This window comes from Dama dama, chromosome 6, assembly GCF_033118175.1.
Source record: "Dama dama isolate Ldn47 chromosome 6, ASM3311817v1, whole genome shotgun sequence".
NCBI classification, from domain to species: domain Eukaryota; kingdom Metazoa; phylum Chordata; class Mammalia; order Artiodactyla; family Cervidae; genus Dama; species Dama dama.
In genome coordinates, this window is record NC_083686.1 from 774,763 (window position 1) to 796,625 (window position 21,863).

The 21,863-nt window shown below is 58.5% G+C and overlaps 1 protein-coding gene across 1 annotated transcript; it reads right to left on the reverse strand.

Moving 5' to 3' along the window:
* Positions 1 to 1,306: 1,306 nt before the first annotated feature.
* Positions 1,307 to 4,672, reverse strand: NKX1-1 (NK1 homeobox 1). The gene is made up of 2 exons (XM_061145345.1): positions 4,222 to 4,672; positions 1,307 to 2,166 (listed from the first exon to the last, which is right to left on the reverse strand). The coding sequence occupies exons 1-2, from the start codon at positions 4,670 to 4,672 to the stop codon at positions 1,307 to 1,309; spliced, it is 1,311 nt and encodes a 436-aa protein (XP_061001328.1).
* Between the last annotated feature and the right edge of the window lie 17,191 nt (positions 4,673 to 21,863).

Here is a 21,863-nt window from a genome sequence, read left to right on the forward strand (position 1 = left end):
GTTGGGCAGAGGATCCCAAGGGTGCTGACCGCCAGCCGGAAGGTTACTGCAGAATTTCTGCAGCACCGGCCCTGTGCAGGTGGGGCGCCCGGGGTAGGGGCGGTGCTGCGGGTGAGGATGGAGGCCCAAGGCCAGGGTGGGGGCTGCAGTGCAGTTCAGCCACCCCACCCAACCCCCACACCTCCTCCAGCCTCTGCCCACCAGAGACAGCGAGACAACGCGGTGCGCCGTCCTCCACCCCCACCGGCCGGGGGTGGCTGTCACCCACTGGCCGCAGGGTCATCCTGCTCCACGACCCCAGCCTCAGCCCCAGCCCTGGCCCCGTGGTCAGTGACCAGCACAGGGAAGAGTCCCTCTGAGAACACACGAGTTGGTCACGGAGAGAGATGTACCCCCGCGGGCGCAGGGCTCGGCCACGGAGCAGCCGCAGGGCTGGGCAGGCACACGGCCCTGCCACTCACTGTCCAGCGACCGTGGGAGGCCACCCTGAGTGCCGGCGGAGGGGACCCCATCACTGCGCGGTAGCGCCCGCATGCGGAGCCTCGCCGCCTGCCTCCTTGACCCCGCGCTCCAGAAGCCGGCAGGAGGGGCTCGGTGCCGGGCTGCGGGCAGAGAGGCGCCGCTGCAGGGACCCCACGGGCTGGGCTCAGGCGCCTCCCCGAGAAGCAGCAGACGCCCCCACCACCTCGGCAGGCCTGGTGCTCAGGACTGGCGGGGCCGAGGCGCAGTGAGGCAGGAGCACCAGGCAGGGGCAGACCCAATCCCTGCCGCGGCCCCGCCAGCCCTGGCAAAGTTCCCGCGACTTTCCTCATCCCCGGGCGCCCCCCGCGGGGGGAGGGGAAGAGGAGGTCCGGAGGCTTGGGGGACTTTAGTAGGGAAGGCAGGGGACCCGGTTCTCTGGGGCTGGAGGCTCCACGGCGAAGGTGCCCAAGCACGTGGGGGAACTCGGGGCGCAGGACGTGCCAGCCTGGCCACGGGAACCCGGGCCGGCGGGGAAACGGGGGTCCACGGCTCGCGCGGGGTCCAGCACCCTGGGGCGCCTGGGTCGCGCCGAAGTCCCCCCGGAAGGGCAGCGAGGAGCCTGAGGGACGCGGGCCTCCTTCGGTTTATTGATTGGGTAGAGTTCGGCAAAGTGCTTCAGAGCGGACCGAGCTTGGCCCCGATGCACGCGGACAGTCGTTTATAAATTTAAAACTCTTCTGTAGCAATCGGCTATATACAGAGTCAGCAACCGCGGCCTTGCCAAAGAGCCAGCCCGCGGGCGCCCTCGGGTCCTCGGGCCGCCCGGCCGGTCCCACGGCCGCGCTCAGAGGTGCGGCGCGTAGAAGGCTGGCGCGCCGTAGGTCTGCGAGCCCAGCACGAAGGGCGAAAGCACCGCCGGGCTCGACAGGAAGGGCAGCTGCGCGGCGCACACCAGGCCGCCGGGGCCGTGCGCCGGGTACCCCGCCGGGCCGTGCATTGCGAGCGGCGCGCCCATGGGCGGCGACGGGCTGAGCGGGCTGAGGCCGCCTGGCAGCCCTGCGCCTGGCCCCGCGCCCGGGCCCGCGCCCCCGCCGCCGCCGGTCGGCGCGCTGGTGTCGGCGCCCGGGTTCTGCTTCTTCCACTTGGTACGGCGGTTCTGGAACCAGATCTTCACCTGCGTCTCGGTGAGGCTCAGCGACAGCGCCAGGTTGAGGCGCTCGCACACCGACAGGTAGCGCGTCGCCTTGAACTTGTTCTCCAGCGCCACGAGCTGCTCGTAGGTGAAGGCGGTGCGCGCGCGCCGCGGCTTCCCGGACTTTGAGTCGGAGCCCGTGCGCTTCCGCTTGGGCTTCGCGGCCGCCGCCGCCGCACCCTGCGAGGCCGTCCCTGCGCCCCCAGGCGCCGCCGCCGCCGCGGCTCCCTGCGGGCCCGGGGCTCCGGGCGAGGTCCCGCGGGGACCCGGGGCCGCGGCCTCGTCGACGGCGCCTGAGGGTGCCTCGGCCTCTCCCTGGCAGCCCGACCCGCGGGCCCCGAGGCCGCCGCCGCTGCCGCCTCCCCGCGCCTCCGCGCCGCGCGCCGCCTCGTCCTCGTCGTCGTCGTCGTCGTCGGGCGCCTCGTCACCGCTGTCCGCGCTCGGGCTGCGGCCGCCACCACTGCTGTAGCCGTTGGCCTCCGCCTCGTCCGCCTTGCAGGGGTCGCCGGCGTCTGCGGGCCGGGCGGGGCGGGAGGACAAGACAGTTAGGACTGGCGCGCTCCCTTCCGCGCTCGTCCCCGCCGTCCCGCGCCTGTTTCCGTTTCTTCTCTGCCGCCTCCCCGGCCCCGGGCACTCTCGTTTCCCTGCCCGCTCCCTCCCTCCTCCCGCGCCCCGCGCGCCCCGCACCCCCCGCACCCCCCCTCTCCCGCGGCTCCTCTTCCCGCAGTCTCCCGGGTCCGCGCCTTTGCCCGAGCGGGGCGGACCGGGCCGCCGGGTTTACGGCGGGGGGAAGGATCCCATCGATCCGCGGGGCAGATACAAACTTAATTAAACTCATTTTGTGTAATGTACAAACTAGTTAAACGGCCATTTAATTTATTTCGGCGTATATTACCCTCCAATTACCGCAAGGCTCCGGGCCAGCCAATTACTGAGCATTTAAGAGTGGGCCGGACCAGAGGCCTGGGGTGAGGTTGGAGCCCGCTGCCGGAGGCGATTTCGGGGGACCAAAAACGCTGCCCTGGATCCATCCCTACCTCGAGCCTTGGGGCCTAGAACTTGGCCCCTGGGCTGAGGCCCCAGCAGGCCTGGACTGGGCCTGACAGGGAAATCCCAGCCTGGGTGGTGGGGGTCCAGGGCAGCGCTGAGATCCCAGGGATGGAGTCTCTGCTTGGCCTGTCTGAGCAGCAGCCTGGGATCCTCCAGGCAGAGGCCCGCAAGGTGGCTGCAATCCGAATCTCAGAAATTTGAAGGACGGCGTCTGACCTGGTGGTGGCCTGGCGTGGGGCTGGGGAGTTTCTATGCAGCCCCGGCTCCACAGGTGGTCGTACAACCAGGGAAGAAGCCAGGACAGCCTCCAGCACTGTGCCAGGCGGTGGGGCACCAGGCCCCGTGAGGACAGCACCGAGAACTGGAGAATAAAGGACAAATGCAGTCCTGGGAGACTCCTCCAGGGTGACCACAGAGGCTGCCCGGAGGCGGGCCTCCAGGCCCCCAGGTACCCCTCGCTGCAAGCAGAGACTGTGCCAAGATGAGCCCGAGAGTACTTTGCTCCTGTTCTGTCCAGGGCTGGACTGAGGAAGAGGGGGCCTGACTGCTCCCTCCCTGAACCCGAGAAACTGGGCCTTCTGACTGTTCCCCATTAGAGTGGAGGCTCTGTGTGGAACTCCCAGAACCTCGCCAGGCGGGAAGCCTGAAGGGTCCCCTCCAGTTCGCCCGGGTGTTAGTCCAGCTCTGAGGGTGCCCCAAACTGGAGACCCCTCTCCTAGAAAGGCCCCCCAGCCCTGCCCGCCCTGCGCACCTCTCCCTGCCAGGCAGAGGGCCCGGGAAGTTGGCTGGAGGAAGGGCCAGGGGAGGGGGCACCGAAAGCAATCAGGAGCCGGTCGAATGCAATTCTCGATCAATAGCGGCCCCTAATAAGTGTAATAGGTTTTAATCGAGTAATTATCCGAATTTTGACCCTATAATTTAGATGTTCGGGGGGAGTTTGCAAGGTGCTTGAAAGAGATATGCATGCAGCCATAATGGGATATCGACCGGGCCGGGGCTCGGGCCGCCCCATTAGCGGTTGCTTTCCGCCGCTAAGCACATTTCCCCTTAACTGTAATCGAAGGGATTTAATTGTTTTTCCAGAGATAACCAGCGTTTTGTCACAATTAGTCTGATTTGTCCCCCCAAAAAATGAGAGAGAAAGAGAAAAAAAAAAAAAGGAAAAAAATGAATGGAGGGCGGGGGCCTCGGGAGGCTGCGGCGGGAGTGGGGAGGTCACGGCGTGCGAGCCCGCCATGCCCAGGGCGCGCAGTAGCCAAACCTGCGCCGGCCGCGCGGCCCGCAGCCCTGCGCCCGGCCCGGGGAGCCATCTGGAAAGCACCGGGCGGTGCGGGCCGGGAGTCCGGGTCGGACGCAGGCGGCGGGCGGGCTGGTGCGGGCCCCGCGCGCTGCGAACTTTCCCACAGAGCCCTGGCGCCGGGCCGGCCAGGTTCGCCGAGGGGTCCCGGGAGCGCGAACGCGTAGCCGCGGCCCGTGCCCCTGCCCTGGAGACCCGGCGCCGGCCCTGTCCTACTCACGCGGCGGCTCAGCTCCGGTCCCGGCTCCAGCTCCGGCGGCGACGAGGGCGCGGCGCTCCAGCTCCTCCGAGCGCGGCGGGCGTCCCGGGGCGGCGGGGGTCGGGGCGCACGGGGCGCAGGCAGCGGGCGCCACGGGGCCCAGCAGCACACAGCGGCGTCTTCTGCTGTTGAACTTGTTGGGGTCCAGTATGTCCAGCACCGAGAAGGAGGTGGGGCGCGGCGGAGGGCCGGGCCGGGCCGCGCCAGCCCCCTCGGGCGCCGCGGGCACCGTGTCACTGGCGGCTAGCGGCGGGGCTCCGGCTCGCGGGAAGGCAGGCAGTTCCGCGCGCCCGTCCATGGCGTCCCGGGCGGCGGCGGGCGCGGGCGGTGCGGGCCCTGGGCCTGGCGCGGGCGGCGGCGGCGGCGGCAGCGCGGGGCCGTCCCCGGGAGCTGCCGGGCCGCTCGCGCTCATGCCGGCCTCCCGCCGCGTCGGCCGCTCGGGCCCCTCCGGCTACTGGGCTCCCATCCCCGGCGGCCCGGGCGCCGCCGCTGGGTCCTGCGCCGGCGGCCGCGGCTCGGCTCGCGCCCCGCTCGCTCCCCGAGCCGCCCCGCGCTCGGCCGGTGCTGCTGCCGCCGCCGCCGCCGCCGCCTCAGGCGCCCGCCGCGCCGGGCCGGCTCCTTTATGGCGGCCCCGCCGGCGGCGCCCACGCGCCCACTCGCCGCACACACGTGCGCCCGCCGGCGGCCGCGGGCTCCGCCGCCCTCGTTAGCGCGCGCGCCTAATTGGCTGCGAACGGTCCCGGGCGGAGGAGGCGGGCCCCTCGCGGGACACACGGACGGCACCCCGGGCCCGACCGACAGACGCGCAGCCCGGGGCCAAGTGCGGTGCGCGAGAGGCTGTCGCGGTTCGCTTCGCTTCCGCTCGTCCGGAAACGCCGCCGGCCCCCCAGGCTTGGGGCGGGGGGACGCAGCCCCCTTAAATAATTGCGGGGGCCCCGGGGCGCGCCCGGCGAGTTGGCTGGGGCATCCCAGCGGCTCGCGAGGCTGCCGCGCCCCTCGGTGGCTGGGCGAGCCGTGCGGTCCCCGCGGACCGATCCCCGGGATCTTGGCCGCGTCGTCAGCCCTCTCCCGGGCGTTTCGCGGGCCTCAGTCCCGCCTCCCTCGTCCCTCTGCTCTCGAGTCTCCCGGTCTCGCTCGCTTAGCGACTCGGGCCGGCGTCCCCTCACGCCCCCGCCCCCTTCGCGCCGTCAAATTAGGGCCTGGCCTCTTGTCCGCGCCGGGGGCGGGGCCGACGGCCCCCGGGGTCGCTCATCAGAAGTGGAATCGAACGCGGGGACGGCTGGCTGGGCCTGCCGTCCCCACCACAAATCAGGGGCCGAAAAACTCGTGCCCAGTGCAGGAGGCTTACACAAAAATCGATAGCCTCCTGGAAGGGGAGACAGAACCGCAAACTCCCCTCCCCGCTCCCGGAGAAGTCCTTCGGTCCGGGTGTTACGTGTGCGTTTGTCCACACCGCGAGGTGCGCACCGCCCGGCCCTGCGGCCCTCGGGGGGCCGGCGCGCGTCCGAGGGCGGGCCGCCGCTCTCTCCTCCCAGCGCCCGCCGATGAGCACACCGGCCGCCGCGGGACCCAGGTGGGAGCCGGCGGTGGGAGCGCGCGTGCAGGGTCCTCAGGGTGTGCGCTGTTGGCGGCGGGGTGTGCGCGCGGGCGTGTGCACGAGCGGTGTGCGCCGCCCCTCACTGCGGTCCCCGGAGCCTGCTCTGCACACGAGGACGGGTCCTTCGCAATTACCGCGGGCAATGATCCTTTGGAAGCAGAAATTAAAAGTTGGGAGAAATAATGGGGGACCGATTGGCTGTAATTTGGGCCAAGCTCGGACAGGCTGATCCTCAGGGAGGTGGGGGCGGGGTGGGGGGATGGGGAGGCCAGACGTCCCCTCCCCCAGCCCTTCCCCTCCCCCGCGTGCTGGTCCGTCCGGAGATTCTAATCAGACCCACAACACTGTGTCCTTCCTTGCCAGGACTTGATTATTCTTTATCTTTAAATTATAAATCACCTCTGGGGGAAGGAGGGTGGATAATCTCTCATCACAGAGAGGTAATTATCTCCTTCCCACCCCCACCTTCCTGGAGGGACTCTTAGGCTCTCTCCACCCCTCCCCCAGCAAAGTTTGAACATAGATGCGCACACCCATTCGCACGCACTCACACACTTGTTCACCAGCACACACCACACACAGGCACAAATTCATTCAAGAGCACCCAGGCACGAAAACGCAGTCACATCCCTGCAGCCAGCCTCACCCCTGCCCGCCGGCTCCAAGCTGGCCTTGGTGCCCCTCCACTCTCTCCATGAGGAGGGGCACATGGTCCCTGCCCCCTGAGCTACTGCTCAGAGCCCACCCCACCCCCAGGCACAGCTGCTGGGCAGTCCTGGGCCCTGACCTGGTTCTGGGTGGCCGAGGCTCAGAGTGAGGCAAGCCCCTGGAGGGCACGCTCACACACCATGCCTGGCCCCACTGCAGGTCACCAGGCGAGGCACACACACCGCAGTCAAGACCCCCACCCTTTGCTGGGTGGGTGGAGGGGGGGGGCGGGCAGGAGCCTGCGCTTACTCTGGTTACACGCTCATGTGAGGAAGAGAGATGTGAGCTCTCTTGGTACAACTTTCATTCCACACGAGCACACACACATATGAAATGACGGCCTGTATAATGTAGATGTAGTGTAATGTATGGTGATTATCACTAAAGCACAGTAAACAGAACACAGTATATTACATACGATATGTAATAAGCGTAATGGAATACTATACCAGAACAGACAACCACCCGTGCTCCTCTCCAAAGGACATGCGCACACTCAGCGCAGCAAAGCGCTCTTGCCCCGAGGGGTGCGGGCTGGTCCAGGCTGACGGCCACTCGGATGAATGGCATGGATGGAAGCCCTGTGCCTGTCCCAGAGTGTGGAGATCCTTCCCGCCCCTTCTTCCCCGCCCCGCAGCGTTCTGCTGGGAGCTTCGGCAGGCAGGCAGGCAGGGAAAGGATCTCGAAGTCTGCAGCGTGCAGCCCAGAGCAGTGTGGGGCGATGGTGTGGGGGGGTCCTCCAGAGTACACGGGGGACCCCAGGATGCTTCCCCATGGGAAGCTGTGTGTGGACAGGGGTGGGGAGATGGTCGCGTCCTCTACCGCCTCACCCCTCCCCCATCTCTAAGGAGCGGCCGTGGTCATGGAGATATGCAGTACCCCCTCCTCTACCAGACCTGGAGATGGCCTCCCATCTCCCCAACTTCAGCTCAGAGCGTCTGGGGCTATAAAGACGTCCTTTTGCTCCTAATCACAATTGATTGTCAATTAGAACCTCATTTGTGCAATCTTTGCCCATCTGCCATATCGGGTTATCTCCAAGCCACCAGCTTCACTTGCGGGGGCCCCAGGTGGGCAATGACAGGTGAAATCAGGGCTTGATGTGGGGATGGCTCCACCTGCCTGGTGGCCAGGAAACCCCCCTCATTACTAAGCCCCACACTCTGCACATCTGTCAGGACCAGAGGGGGTCACTGGTGGGTTGGGAGGGGGAGTGTCAAGGCTGGAACCAACATGGACAAAGTTAGAAATCTGGGGAGAGACTGGTGATAAAAGGCCTTCGAAGTGTGGATGAGGGCTGAGATCATGTGGAAGAGGGGAGGGGAGGGAGGTGCCTGAGGGAGCTGGGGGAGCGCTGAGCTCTCAGTCCTCTCACCGCTGCCAGCATCCTCCTGTTTGGCCGGCCTGGATGCGTCAGCAGGAGGAGCAGACCCCCATCGCTGCCACTATCCCTTCACGCGTTTGTGAGCCCCCTCCTCAATTTTTCATCTGTGAGTTGTGGGAGTTGGATTCCATGTGACCTCTAAGGTCCCCATATCCTCCCCTCAAAGGACGAAGGATGACAGAATTAACAGCCTTCACTGTACATGGTGGGGGGGAGGGGAGCTCCCTTCTCCTCTTGCAGCTGGAAGAGCAGCAGTGCTTGGGGGTCTCCAGGGCACATGGATAAACAACCCCCGCTTTGAGTGATGTTTGGTTCATGCAAAACACACCCCACCCCAGATGGCCCAGGATCCTCCCAACATCTCCATGAGGGACGCAGAGCAGGGGTGACTCCGTCTGCAGACCAGTGCTTCAGTCCCTGAGTCCGGACTGGGTCCTCTGCTGGCACTGCGTCCTCTCTGAGCGGGCTCCTCCCGGGAGCCTGTGGGGAGAATGCAGGCGGCAGAGGCGGAGGCTGGCCACAGAAGGCTCTGTGCGCCCTCCCCCTCCTATGCACCCCCAAATACCCCCCGGCAACGGCTGTGGGTCACCTGAAGTTTGGCAAATGAAAGGGTAACTCTCTGCTTCTTTGCTTTCTCGTCTTCTCTGAGACCTCACCTGGGGTCTCCTGACGACTCGAGAAAGGGCACCCCACACTCAGGACACCAAAGAAGGGAGGGGGCCTGGGCTGCCGCACGGAAGCTTCGGGACAAGGGGGACCCAGCCTCACGCAGCCTTGGCGTCCAGAGCGCCGTCAGCACCGCGGAGAGCGCACGCCCAGGCCCGTGTTCGGCACCGCGGACAGCGCTCCGGCCCCTGGCGCTCTGCTCCGGGCAGCGTGCCCCGGTGCCTGCGGCCCTTTGGCCGCACCGGCGCGTGGTGCCAGCATCTTTAATGGCACAAAGGACAGGTAATCGGCCACCAGCTGATGACAGGGAAGACAGTTCAGATGCGGTGTCGAGGGGGGGGGGGGAGGTGTCCTTGCCCCAGCAGACCCTGTCCCTCCAGACTCCCCCTTGAGGTTTCTGTCCTCGTCAGCCACTTTGCCTGTCACTGTCCATCCCTGCGGGGCAGCAGGGGCTCCAGGTTTGATCCAGCCCTGGATGGCCACCTCCCCTCCCTGTCCTCCAGGGTCCTGCCAGACGCAGAGCTCCAAGCTCAGGCATTTTCAGTCAGCGCTCACCAGAGGCTTCTGGGATTTCTATGGATCCCCGCCCCCCCGCCCTGGGGAATGCCCAAGGTCCCTCTGTCTAGGGGTGAATGCTCAGAAGACCCCTCCCAAGTGGACTGACAGGTGCCTTGAGCTCTGGGTATCAGGGTTCCCTGACAGTGGCCACCTCTCCTGCCTCTGCCACAGCCTGGCCCTTCCGTCTGCCCCCCATCACTCTAAAGCACAAATCCAATCACAGGCCTCCTGTTCCAGCAACTGCTTGAGGTTGCCATGGTCCAGGGCTGACTCAGGGCTCTGCAGCCCGAATCAGGCAAGGCCTTCCTGACTGGGTCCTGGGGGTGGTCCTGCTGGCCCTTAAGCCTGGTCCTGTGCCGAGACGGTGTGGCTGCAGAGTGCCTCTGTTGATGGTGCCCTACTGTGCACACACATCCTGCCTGCTCGCCTTAGTGGCAGCCCCCCCCAGAGGCCGCCTGACTTCCCCACACGGAGGCAGCGTCAGCCTGGGGGCCTGTCCAGACCCCAAGCGTCACGCTGTCATGGTGTAGCACGCAGTGGTGCCTCTATGTGTTCACCGCGGCTCTGGCCGCAGACCGTGGGCTCCGGGACATCATGTGTGTGGCTCCCTTAGCTCCCTGTCTCCCGTCAGAGCAGATGCAGGATGCAAAATGCAAAAGTGGGTTTACATTGACAAGAACAATTGGAGGGAGCAATGCTGAGCGTGGAGAGTGTGTTTCCGCTCGTGCACTGCACTTGCACCCCCGTAGCAGTTGACTCCCTTGTCTGTCCCTCCCCTGGGAACAGGGAGACGGCCCTGGCCACCTTGGGTGTGTCCTCCGCTGGCAGGGTGGCCTGGCGCTGACCAGGTTTCTGCCGGGTGCAGTGGACACAGGTGCTGCCCTGCCTGTTTCCCGGTTCGAGCTGCTGAGTGCAGCGGGTCAGGCTCACACCCACGAGCTGCTTGGGAGGCGCCTGTCCCAGGGGCCCCCTCCTCAGGGGCGGGACTGGGAGGGCGGTGTCCTTGCTCTGACCTGGCTTGGCCTCTTCCTCTCTCCCGCCTGGATTTCTCCTGCCTCAGTAAATCCCAGGCACCCGCATCGCTGCTTGGGCCTCCCCAGGGGTCAGAGGTTGGAGATGGACCTGGTCTACTCTAGGCTTCCTCTGCATGAGGGAGCATGGTCAGCCTGTGGGCCTGCTGTCTTGGTGCACAGCTGGGTTCTGGATGCATCTGCGCGCACACACACTTTCACAGTAACTCCTCCCCTCCCCCAGCCCCATCCAACTGGAAGAACTCTAATGAAATCAGAAACGTTCCTGGGTGGATGGTGTAGCCCAAGTCCCCTGCCCTTCACTCTCCCTCCCAACAAGGCCTGCCAGTGGGGAACGGATGCTCTCCACTGCTGAAACCAGCTTTGGCCACGTGGGTTTGGCCATGTGACCTGCACGGGCAGAAGTGACCAGGCCTCCTGACTCAGGCCTTCAGAGGCCTCCTGTTCCCGCCTGTGGACGCTTCCAATCTCTTCCATCAGAACACGGTCCAAGGCCCTGACAGCCCCTCGGCTGGGCCTAGAAAGGAAGGTGTCGAGGCTGCCAGAACCCCACTAACGCTCCTGGCCAGGGAGCGGGGTGGCAATTGGCAGCAGATCCTGGCCCACCGGCAGGAAACGAGTGACCATGCTGTGGGCCACCGAGAGCTTTGGGGTTGTTTGTCACACAGCGGGGTGGGGGCAGAGCCCTGACTGACACAGTGCACCCCTGGCAGCCCACGCGCCAGGGCGGAGACAAGGCGCCCTTGTCAGCCCCACTCACCCGTCTGCCCGGGCTTCGCTCACCTGGCTCTCCCGTCCTTTCTCCCTCTGTGGCCAGACCCCTACCTGTCCAGCAGCTGGCCTAGCGCTGCTCAGCCATCCCTCGGTCACAGCGTGGCCCACCCCCCCAGACATTCCCCTCATCACTCTGCGTTCTCGCCACAGGTCTGACAGTGCGGCCCCAGGCTGGGCCTGGGGGTAGCAGAGAGTAAGATTTGCAGGTCTTGCCTGGGGAGCCCCTGCAATCCCCCGGCCACAGGGAGGGAGGGTGGGTGGGCGGTGACCGCAGCCTGAGGGGTGGAGGGCGGGTGAAGGCGGTGGGGGAGGAGGTGCCCCTCTCCCGCCCAGAGGGAGGGGGGCAGGGAGCGCAGATAACGCTCCGGAACTGAATTCACAGGAGCCGCCCGCACTCAGGGGCTTGCGGCCGCAGGTCGGAAGGGCACGCGGGGGGCGGTCAGGCGGCGTAATGAGCTTAATTGAGGTTAATGCCTCTTGCGCGGCTCCCTGATTATTAAATTATTATTATCACGCGCATGAATCATAATTAGAAGTTTGAGTAACGCTCCAGGGGAAAGCTCGGAGCAGCGACTCAGGCGCGCCGTGACCTCCCAGGGCCCGGGGCGGGGTGGGGGCGCGTGCGGCGTTGAAGGGGTGTCGGCGGCAGGGGTGGGGGGCGCTGTGTTTGCAGAGGGAAGTGTCCTGGCGTGGCGAGCCTTGTCTGCCGGGGTGGAGGCGCGCGCGTGTCCGAGGGCTGCCGCGCAGTCACCCGCAGTGCCGTCCCCCGGGCGGGGCAGCAGGACACGGGTGGGGGGCACTGGGAGCCCCGGCGGCCCCCACGGCTGCCCCTCTCCTGCGGGGGTTTGTGACGGCACCTCCCCTCCCACCCCCACGGTGCCCTCCCGATCGCCCCCCAGGAGGCCCCCAGGCACTCCACAGGGTTGGGGGCCTGCCGCGCGACCCGCGTCCTGCGCCGCGTGTCACTCACACGCGTCTCTGCATGTCTGCCCCCGTGTGTGGGGAGGTGCAAACCCCTGTGTGTCGTGTGGGTCCGACCTGCGTGTCGGTAACCGGCGTGCTTGTGAGCCTGCCGGCGGGGGTCCAGGGGAGACACCCCGAGGGCGGGGTGGGGGCGGGGTTGGGGGGCTTTCTAGGCAGCACACTCCAAAGCCTCCGCCCGGCCCTCGGGCCCCGCCCCCTGCAAAGCTCCTCCCAGAGACTCCGGAGAGGAGAAGACGGGCTGGGAGCGCTGGGGAGGGTCCAGGGGCTGCTCTGCGGAGAGAGGCCCCCCTCCCCTCCTCTCCCCTCCCCTCCCTTCGCCCCTCCCCCGCCCCTCCCCTCCCTCCCCCTTCCCCGCCCCAGCCCCTCCCCCTCCCCCTCCACTTCTCAATTTATTTTCCTCTGTTGCAGAAACATATTGAAGGGGGAGAAAAAGGAAACATTAAGATCCACTGTGAGCCGCACAGCGGTTTAACGATTTCAAATGAGCCCCGGCTTGGGTGAGGACCCGACAATCGGCCGTCAGGATGGCAGATGACGGCTAAAATTACCCGGAATCAATATTCTCACCGGGTGTCCCGGGCTGATAAGCGCCGCCAAGACAATGTTGACTATTAAAGTCGACAGCTTGAGATATTACACTATTAGTTATGCTATTTTTAATAATCTATAATATTTGGGCTATAATTAATTAATTATACGGGTCAGATAATATCTCGGGCTGGAATGAGGTCTGAAGGACCTATTACGGTGGTAATGAGAAAGGGGAAATCTAATCTGAGGACAGGTGCAAGAGAGCCGCGTGCAGGCCCAGGACGCTGCCGCCCGTGCGCGCCTCGGCTGCCTCTGCCCTGGACCAGCCCAGAGCGGCGGCCCCTGGAAGCAGGGCCTGTGGGTCACAGGTGTGGGTCTCTGCCTCTGAGCAGCTGGGGGAGGGCGAGGGGGGGACCTGGACCTCCTCCAGGGATGCTCCGGGCCTCTGGTCCCCGGAGGCCCCCTCTGCTTCCCGGTCTCTCTCACGTGGAAGCTGGACTGAGGGTTCCTGGTCCAAGATGCTCAGAGCTCAGATCACAGGCCTCGCCTCACGCCCATCCAACCTCTTTCCAACACAGGGAACAAAACCCAGGCCTGCTCTCTCAGTCTGGAGGACCTCTCTGGCCACTCACCCCGCCCCCCCCCCCCCCCCCCCCCGCCCCGGCTTCCTCCCACCCCCGGCCAGGAGGCCTTCCTGCTGCAGCCCCAGGTCCTTTGCTGTTGTTCCAACTGCCTGCCTTCTCACTGACACACATTTCACTTCTCGTTGACGCTCATTTCCAGCGGCGCCTCCCCAAAGGCCCCGTCTCAGACGCCCCCACCACAAACGATTGTCGATTTGCTGGAGCGGGAATGGGGGGGTCGGTGCTGCTGTTCCTGAGGGCACAGAACCAGGGAACCGGGGTCTGGATGAGGGTCACGTGCGGGTGTGCGGTCCCGGCTGAGCTCAGCGGGGCCACCGCCCCCCTGGCTGTGCTCCAGCCACGGGAGCTGCCCTGCCCTTGCTGGGGTCCTTCCCCCAAACCACGCTGTGGGCTGCTTCCCAGGAGTGCAGTCCTGCTAGGATGGGCTGCAGGAAGGTGGGAAGGGGCGCTCTGTCTCCCTGCCTGGGGGCCCGGGGCCTCAGAAGAGCCCGGGGTCTGGACGTCCTGATGGGGTGGGAACCCTGCAGGGCTGCCACTCCTCACCCCGGTGCCTCCTCTTCCGGGTCAGCCCCCAGCCACTGCCCAGCCTGCCCCTTCCTGCTCGCACCTCCTCACGGCCAGCTGCTGCGGTGCTGGGTGGTGGGAGGAGGGCCCTCCGTCTGCAGGGAATTTAAAACAGGAGTGAGACCATCAGCAGCTGGCCCCCTCCGACTGTCACCAGCATGGCGTGTCTAAACGATGTCAGTGATAAATATTCCTCCCGGAAAAAAATGCTTTGTCGGTCCAAGCTCTAGATGGTGGCTGTAGTTACTGCAGTCTGTAGAAACGTCTGTGAACTTCCGACTCCACATCGCTCAGCTTCTCCCTGTGTGTGAGCGTCACCCACGCAGACGCTGATCGGGACCCCAGGCCCCAGACCGGCCGCACCTGTCGCCGTCTCGGTGTTCTACTCTCAGCCTCGTGCAAACAGCAGGCCCCATGTGAAGACCCAGAGACGGAGATGCAGGACGTGTGACCCCGCCTTGCCGTTCCAGGTGCCATCCTCACGGCTCCGGAGCGGACCCCAAGGGCGTCTTCCAGTGCACCAGGGGGTCCTGCCCCGGACCCGGGAGCGGAAGAAGGACAGTAGTGGGAGAAAGCTGGCGAAACCCCGGCCAGGCTTCCCTTGACTGTTTCCCAGCCCTGCCGTTTGTGGGGACAGGTGTGTGGTGGGCAGTGGGGAGGAGCTGACCCGGGGGCCAGGAGGAGCCTTCCAGAGCTCCTTGCCGTACTCTGCAACTCTCCCTCAGACCTGAAGTTATTCCCAGATGAAAATTTTACTAAAATACTAAATTTTACTTAAAATTATTAAAATTACTAAAATTTTAACATGATCTAAAAGTACCAACCCATTACCTTTTCCTTTTCTTTGCATTTTAGTATTAAATTGGTTAGATTTTTTACTGATGATGTAAAAATTCAATAAAAGAAAATCCTCACCATTGGTGTTTATTGTCTGTCCAGTTCAGTCACTCAGTCATGCCTGACTCTTTACGACCCCATGGACTGTACCACACCAGGCCTCCCTGTCCATCACCAACTCCCGGAGTTTACTCAAACTCATGTCCATCGAGTCGGTGATGTCATCCAACCACCTCATCCTCTGTTGTCCCCTTCTCCTCCTGCCTTCAATCTTTCCCAGCATCAGGGTCTTTTCCAATGAGTCAGTTCTTCACATCAGGTGGCCCAAGTGTTGGAGCTTCAGCTTCAGCATCAGTCCTTCCAATGAATATTCAGGACTGATTTCCTTTAGGATGGACTGGTTGGATCGCCTTGCTGTGGTTGCTTATCTTCTGATAACTGCTGGCAAGAACCATCTGTGTGCCGCTGGTCTCAAATCCTGGTGGCCGCCGGCTCTTGGGGCCCCAGTGCAGCGCCCCTGCCCCAGGCTCCTCCCCGCCCCTCTCCCCTCTCTGGGGCCTTCCGTCACCCTCCCGCCGGCATGGGTGGGCGTTTGGGTTCCCGCTCACCTCCCGTGTACAGCGGATGTGGAACCGCTCCAGCACTGTCAGCAGAGAAGGGGTGATACACTTAGGCCCCCGGGATCGAGGCCCGCGGAGACAATGGGCCAGGAGCCCTGGTTTGGGGGCAAGGCTCCCAGTGGGAGGGGGAAGCCCGCTGACTGGGCCGGGCCCGTGGTGTCCCCCTCTGACCACAGAGGGGACATGCTGACGAAGGTGCCGAGAAGTTAGAACGTCTCCCGGGCGCCCGCGTCCCTCCCATCCTGTTTTCTGTTTTTGGAAGCTCAGCCTTCCGTGCTGCGTGCCCCGTGTGACGTCGCGAGCCGGGCTCAACCCTCAGCCGACCCCTCATCACTCAGGTGGCCGGGGTGCTCATGTGCCATGGTGGGGTCTGGTTTATCTTGGATCCCCTCTTTAGGAGACAGCAGACACGAGCTGCCAGGTGGAAGCGAAGTCCTGCTTGGTCCCGAGCTCCCAGGCGCCAGGCAGGCAGATCCGCTGTCCGGCCGTGAGTTTTGTTCGGTGGACGCTGGTCCTGTGTGGGTTTCGCGAACTGCCTTTGCCCCTCTTCTATTTGTTCAACTGTTGGGGTTGCTGTGCTGTAATAATAGGTTAAAAATTCTTAATTATAAAATATTTCAGACACACAGAGAAACAGAGAAGCGTATAATCAGCTCCAATGATTATCGACGTCTTGTCTCTGCGGGTTCATCCATTCATAGCCACACTTTTCTTTCCGGAATATTTTAAAGTGTATCTCCAGATATCAAACCATTTCACCTGTGACTATTTCCACCAAGAAAACAAGCTGGAAAAAAGGTATCCAGATGGGGAAGGAAAAAAACACAACTGTCACACACACAGACAACACGATTACCCACAGAGAATCCCATGAACTGACCTCCCGGGGCTCGGAAGGTTGGCAGCTCAGAGGATGCGCTCTGGAAAAGTCAATCACATTTCTATCTGCTAGCGATCGGCCACTGGAAACTTGAAAAATGTACAGTAGCTTCAGGCCTAGGGGCTCCTTCCCATCCCTGGTTCTGAGTCTTATGATGATCGGATGTCGCGGTTTGTGACGTCTTTTCTGCAGCCGCTGGTGTGACCCAGCAGCTTTTGGTCTGTGCCTGGAGCACTTGCTCCGCCAGCCCCGGCTGGAGGACGAGGATGGACGAGGACGGCTGCTGCAGTGTCGACCCTCTCTGCCGTCTTGGGATGAACCCTCTTGGTCTTAGCAGCTTGTTCTTTTTATCTGTTGCTGGATACAGTTTTCTAGCATTGTGTTGAAGGTTTTCGCATGGTTATTCCTCACAGGTGTTGTTCTGTAGCTTTTTATCTGGTTCTGCCTCTGTCAGCTGTTGGAATTAGGGTAATGCTGGCCTCATAAAAGGGGAGTGTAGTCTCTTCTGTTTCCTCAGAGGTTAGGTAGAATTGGTTTTATTTTTAATCTCTAACTATTTTGAAGAGTTTGTCAGTGAAACTATCAGAGTTTGGAGTTTTCTTATTTGAAAGGTCATTACCTATGGAGCCAATTGCCTCAGTAGATGGGGGATATTCAGGTTGCTAGTTCTTGGGTAAGTTTTGATAGTTTGTGGATTTCAGGAAGTCGGCCCGTCCATTGAAACTGTTGCGTTCGAGTGAGTCGAGCTGTTCCTGACTGTCCTCTGAGTGTCCGTGGGCTCCGTGGTGATGGCTCTTTCTTCACCCCTGTTACTGGTCATTCGTGTCTTCCCTTTTTGTGTTTCCCGTTTCAGTCCACCTAGAGGTTGATGAACTTGACTTTCCCAAAGAACTGATTCTTGATTTCATTGATTTTACCTAACGTTTTTCTGGTTTTTTCCTTCAGTGATCTGGGCTTCACCTTTGTTATTTCCTTCCTTCTGGCTGCTTTGCATTTCGTTTGCTCTTGTTTTTCTAGTTTGCTAAGAAGAAAGCTTAGATCACTGAAGTCGTCTTCTTTTTCAATATAAACACTAAAGGCATAAATTTCCCTTCTAAACACTGCTTCAACTGCAATCCACAAGTAATTTTGATATTTAAAGTTTTTCATTTTCATGTAGTTCAAAAATGTTTTCCAGTTTCCCTTGAGACTTCTTTGATCCACAGATGATTTTGAAGTTTGCTCCCCTCCAAGCGTCGGGGATTTCTTGCTTGTTGATTTATTGTTGGCTGGGTCCCTGCTGGGTCCCTGCTGCTGCGGGACTTTCTCCTCTGGTTGTGGAGAGCTGGCTTCTTGCTGCGGCAGCGCGTCCCGTTGCAGAGCAGGGCTCTAAAGCACAGGCTCAGTAGCTGTGGCGCGAGGGCTTAGTCGCTCTGCGACATGTGGGATCTTCCCAGACGGGGGATGGAACCCGTGGCTCTTACATTAGCAGGTGGACTCCTTACCACTGAGCCACCAGGAAAGCCCTGCATCTGGGATTTTTGAAGATCTCTTACCATTACTGATATCTACTTTAATTTCATTGTGGTCGAGAACATTTTACATAAGTTGAATTCTTCAAATTTCTTAGGTTGATTTTATAGCCTGGCATATGCTCTCTTTGGAGAGTGTTGCTTGTGCGTTTGAAAAGGATATTATTTTGCTGTTGTTAGATGTGGAGTGCTGTTCTATAATGTCATTTAGAAACACCGGTCGATGGTGTTGTCCAGTTCCTCTGTTTTCCCAGGGATGGTCTGTCTACTTGTTCTACTGACACGGAGAGAGGACCCCACAGCTGTGGGTCCTGCTTCCAGTCCTCAGTTCTTGCTTCATGTGTTTTGAAGGTCGTGTTGCTCAGGCTGTTAGGTGAACGCACATCTGGGCTTGCGTGTCTCCTTGATTAATTGGCCCTTTTATCGTTATGTAATGTATCTACTTACCCCAAGTAGTTTCCTTTCATCTTATATTATTAATGCCACTTCAGCTTTCATTACTGTTTCCAAGTGATATCTGTTTAGATTCTTTAACTTTTTCCCTGGTTTTATTGAGATGTAATTGATGCATGGCACTGTGTAAGTTTAAGGTGTAAGCGTAACAGTCTGGTTTACATACATCACGAAGCGGTTATCACAATCGTTTAGTGAACATCTGGGGTAATTATTTTTTTAGTGATTGTTCTTGAGATTATAATACTCTTTGAGCCACCAGGGAAGTCCCGTTACATCTACAGATATTCAGAATTCCCTCAGACAATGTTATAACTTTTGCCCTCAGCTATCATGTATTTTAGAGAAGTGAGAAGAGGGCCTGCTCTGATGGCCCACTGAGTAAGACTCCGCGCTTCCACCGTTCGATCCCTGGCCAGGTTGTGCTGCTGTGCAGACAAAAATTTTTTTAAAACAAAAATAAATTTTAAAAAGTAAGAAGGAAAACACGATTTTACCCAGACATTTATGATTTCTCTTGCCTCATTTTTAAAGTTTCAAGTTTCGTTCTGATATAATTTTCATTCTACCTGAAAGCCCCCCTTTAGCATTTATTCTAGAACAAGTTCACTAGTGACAAATTCTCTTAGTTTTCCTTTGTCTGAGAGTGTCTTGCTTTTGTCTTAATATCTGAAGGGCATTTTTACTGGATACAGAATCTGGGTTGACATTTCATTCCTGTGAGCACGTAAAAACGTTCGTTCCCCTGCCTTCTTGTTTTCGTGATCTCGGCCAGAAGCCCACAGTCTTTCCTACGCTGTTTCCCTCAGATAACCACCTTCCTCTGGCTGCTCTTGTGGTTTTCTTCTTTTTCTTTTTGGTCTTCGGTTTTCAGTGGTTTGATTATGATGTTTCTGGGAATGAATTTGTTTTGAGTTTACCTTCTTTGGAGTTTACTGAGCTTCTTGAGCCTGTAAATGTATGTCTTCTAGCAGATCTTGGAAGTTTGGGGTCTCTATTTCTTCAAATATGTGTTCTATACTCTCTCCCCTCCTCCTGGGACTTTGTGTTGGGCATATATCAGTTCTTCATTCCCTTTTCTTGCCTATTAGTATGTCACTGTACAGACATCCACATTTTCTTTCTCTAATCATCTGTTGATGGACATTATGGATAATGCTGCTATGAACATACCTGTACAAGTTTTTGTGTGGGTGTAATGGTTTTATTTCTCCTGGGTAGATACCTAGGAGTGGAATTGTTGGGTCACTGGGTAACTCTGTTTAATCATTTGGAAAACTGCCAAACTGTTTTGAAAGTTTTAAAATGGCTATACCATATTACATTCCCTCCAGCACCACACAAGGGTTCCAATTTCCCCACCTCCTTGTAGCACTTACTATTATCTGACCTTCTGATTTTAACCACCCTAGGGGGTGTAAAATGGTATCTCATTTTGGTTTTGATTTGCATTTCTCTGATGACCAGTGACACTGAGCATCTTTTCCATGTGTTTATTGGCCATTTGTACATGTCTCTTGAAGAAATGTCTATTCAGATCATTTGCCTATTTTTAAACAATTATTTGGTCTTTTTTTATTAAATAAAGTTTTTATTGTTATTCTTGCTATCATTATATTGCAGAAGGCAATGGCACCCCACTCCAGTACTCTTGCCTGGAAAATCCCATGGATGGAGGAGCGTGATGGGCTGCAGTTCATGGGGTCGCTAAGAGTTGGACACAACTGAGCAACTTCCCTTTCACTTTTCACTTTCATGCATTGGAGAAGGAAATGGCAACCCACTCCAGTGTTCTTGCCTGGAGAATCCCAGGGACGGGGGAGCCTGGTGGGCTTCCATCTGTGGGGTCGCACAGAGTCGGACACGACTGGAGTGACTTAGCAGCAGCAGCAGCAGCAGCTATCATTATATAAAAATATGTATTTTGGCAGCCTTACAAAATTAATTTTAAAATACTTCCCCCAAATTATTGTATTGAAAGTAATATGTTTATGCCCTGCTTTAAAAGAAAAAAAGTAATTAAATTTTCAGGCTCATCCTATCTACTTTTTTCTTCATTTATTTATATTAGTTGGAGGCTAATTACGTTACAATATTGTAGTGGTCTTTGCCGCACATGGACATGAATCAGCCGTGGATTTACCTGTGTTCCCCATCCTGAACCCCCCTCCCACCTCCCTCCCCATCCCTATTTGGTCTTTTATTATTGAATTTTAAGAGTTCTTTGTGTATTCAACATACAACATACTTGTCAGATATATGATTTGAAAATACTGTCTCCTCTTCTCAAGGATGTCACTGTACTTTCTTGACCGTGTTCTTTGAAACCCAGATATTATTAACTCTAAGTTCATCTATTTTCCTTTTTGTTGTTGATGCTTTTGGCATCACATCTAAGAAGCCATTGCCAAGTCTGAGACCATGAATATTTACCCCTCTTTTTTCCTAAGAGTTATATAATTCTGGTTCTTACATGGTTTTCAATCCATTCAGAGTTAATCCTTGTATGTGGTGTGAGGTAAGGGTTAAGCTTTATTCTTTTGCATGTGGATATTCTGTCTTCCCAACACCATTTGTTGAAGAGTATTCCCTACCTGTTGACTAGTCTTAGCACCATGGCAGGCAGTCAGTGGACCAGAGACACAGGCTCTGTTTCTAGACTATTCGAGCCCACTCTCCTTTATGTCTGTCCTTGTGGCAGCAGCACGCTGTCAGAACGATCATCACTTCACAGGCTTTGAAGTGGGAGAGCGAGTCCTTCTGTTGTATTCTTCTTTCTCAGGATCATTGTGGCTATTCTGAGTCCCCCACAATTCCATGGAAATTACAGAGTCAGCTTGTCAATTTGTACAAAGAAGTCAGTTAGGATTCTGAAAGGGATTTCAGTGAATCTGAAGACCAGTTTGGAGAGCACTGTCGTCTTAAAACAGAATTAAGTCTTCGTAAACATGACCGCAGAGTATCGCTCCATCTCCTCAGCAATGTGTCCAGTGTGCCTGTCTTACACCCTCTTGGTTAAATTTATTTTTAAAAATTTTTATGGGATTTTAAATGGAATTGTTTTCTTAATTTCATTTTCAGATAGTTTATTAAGATTACAGTTTTAAATTTCATTTCTTTGATTTGCAAGTTCGTTTTTCTTCTCTTATGCTAAAAATCCTATTTCCTAATGATGTTAACATGATTACTTGTATGCCTCATCCTACAATATACCTACAGTAATTTCAGAGTAGCAGTGCCACTGTCTGTGTCAGTAAGAAGATCTCCGAGTATAAAGATTTCTCAATGCAGCTCATTTGTTTGTGCTTAGGCAGCACTTCGCTCGGCACATACGTGTCAATAAAAGCGCTGGGCGTTGCGGTCGGGTGGAGTGAGCCTTTTCTCTGTGTTTGGATCACTGGTTCTATTTTGTCTTAAAATTTGGTGAATTGATATTTTCTTTGTTTATTAAATTTTTTATTTTGTAAAACCTTTGTTGTTCAGTCATTAAGTCGTGTCTGACTCTTTGCAAGGACTGCAGCACACCAAGCACCTCTGTCTTTCACTGTCTCCTGGAGCTTGGTCAAATTTATGCCCGTTGAGTCAGTGATGCCATCCAACCATCTCATCCTCTGTCACCCCCTTCTCCTCCTGCCCTCGACCTTTCCCAGCATCAGAGTCTTTTCCAACGAGTCGGCTCTTGGCATCAGGTGGCCAGAGTATTGTGAAACCTTCGTGTGGTTCCAGCGTGCAAACCCCACAGCTCAGGGCCTGCACAGTTGTCTTGCCTCCCTCCCGGCCGCCACCCTGTTCTCTCCACCGCGTAGGTAACTGCTTTAATTTATGTTCTGTCCACCTTCTCATTCTTCTTTCCTGAAAACA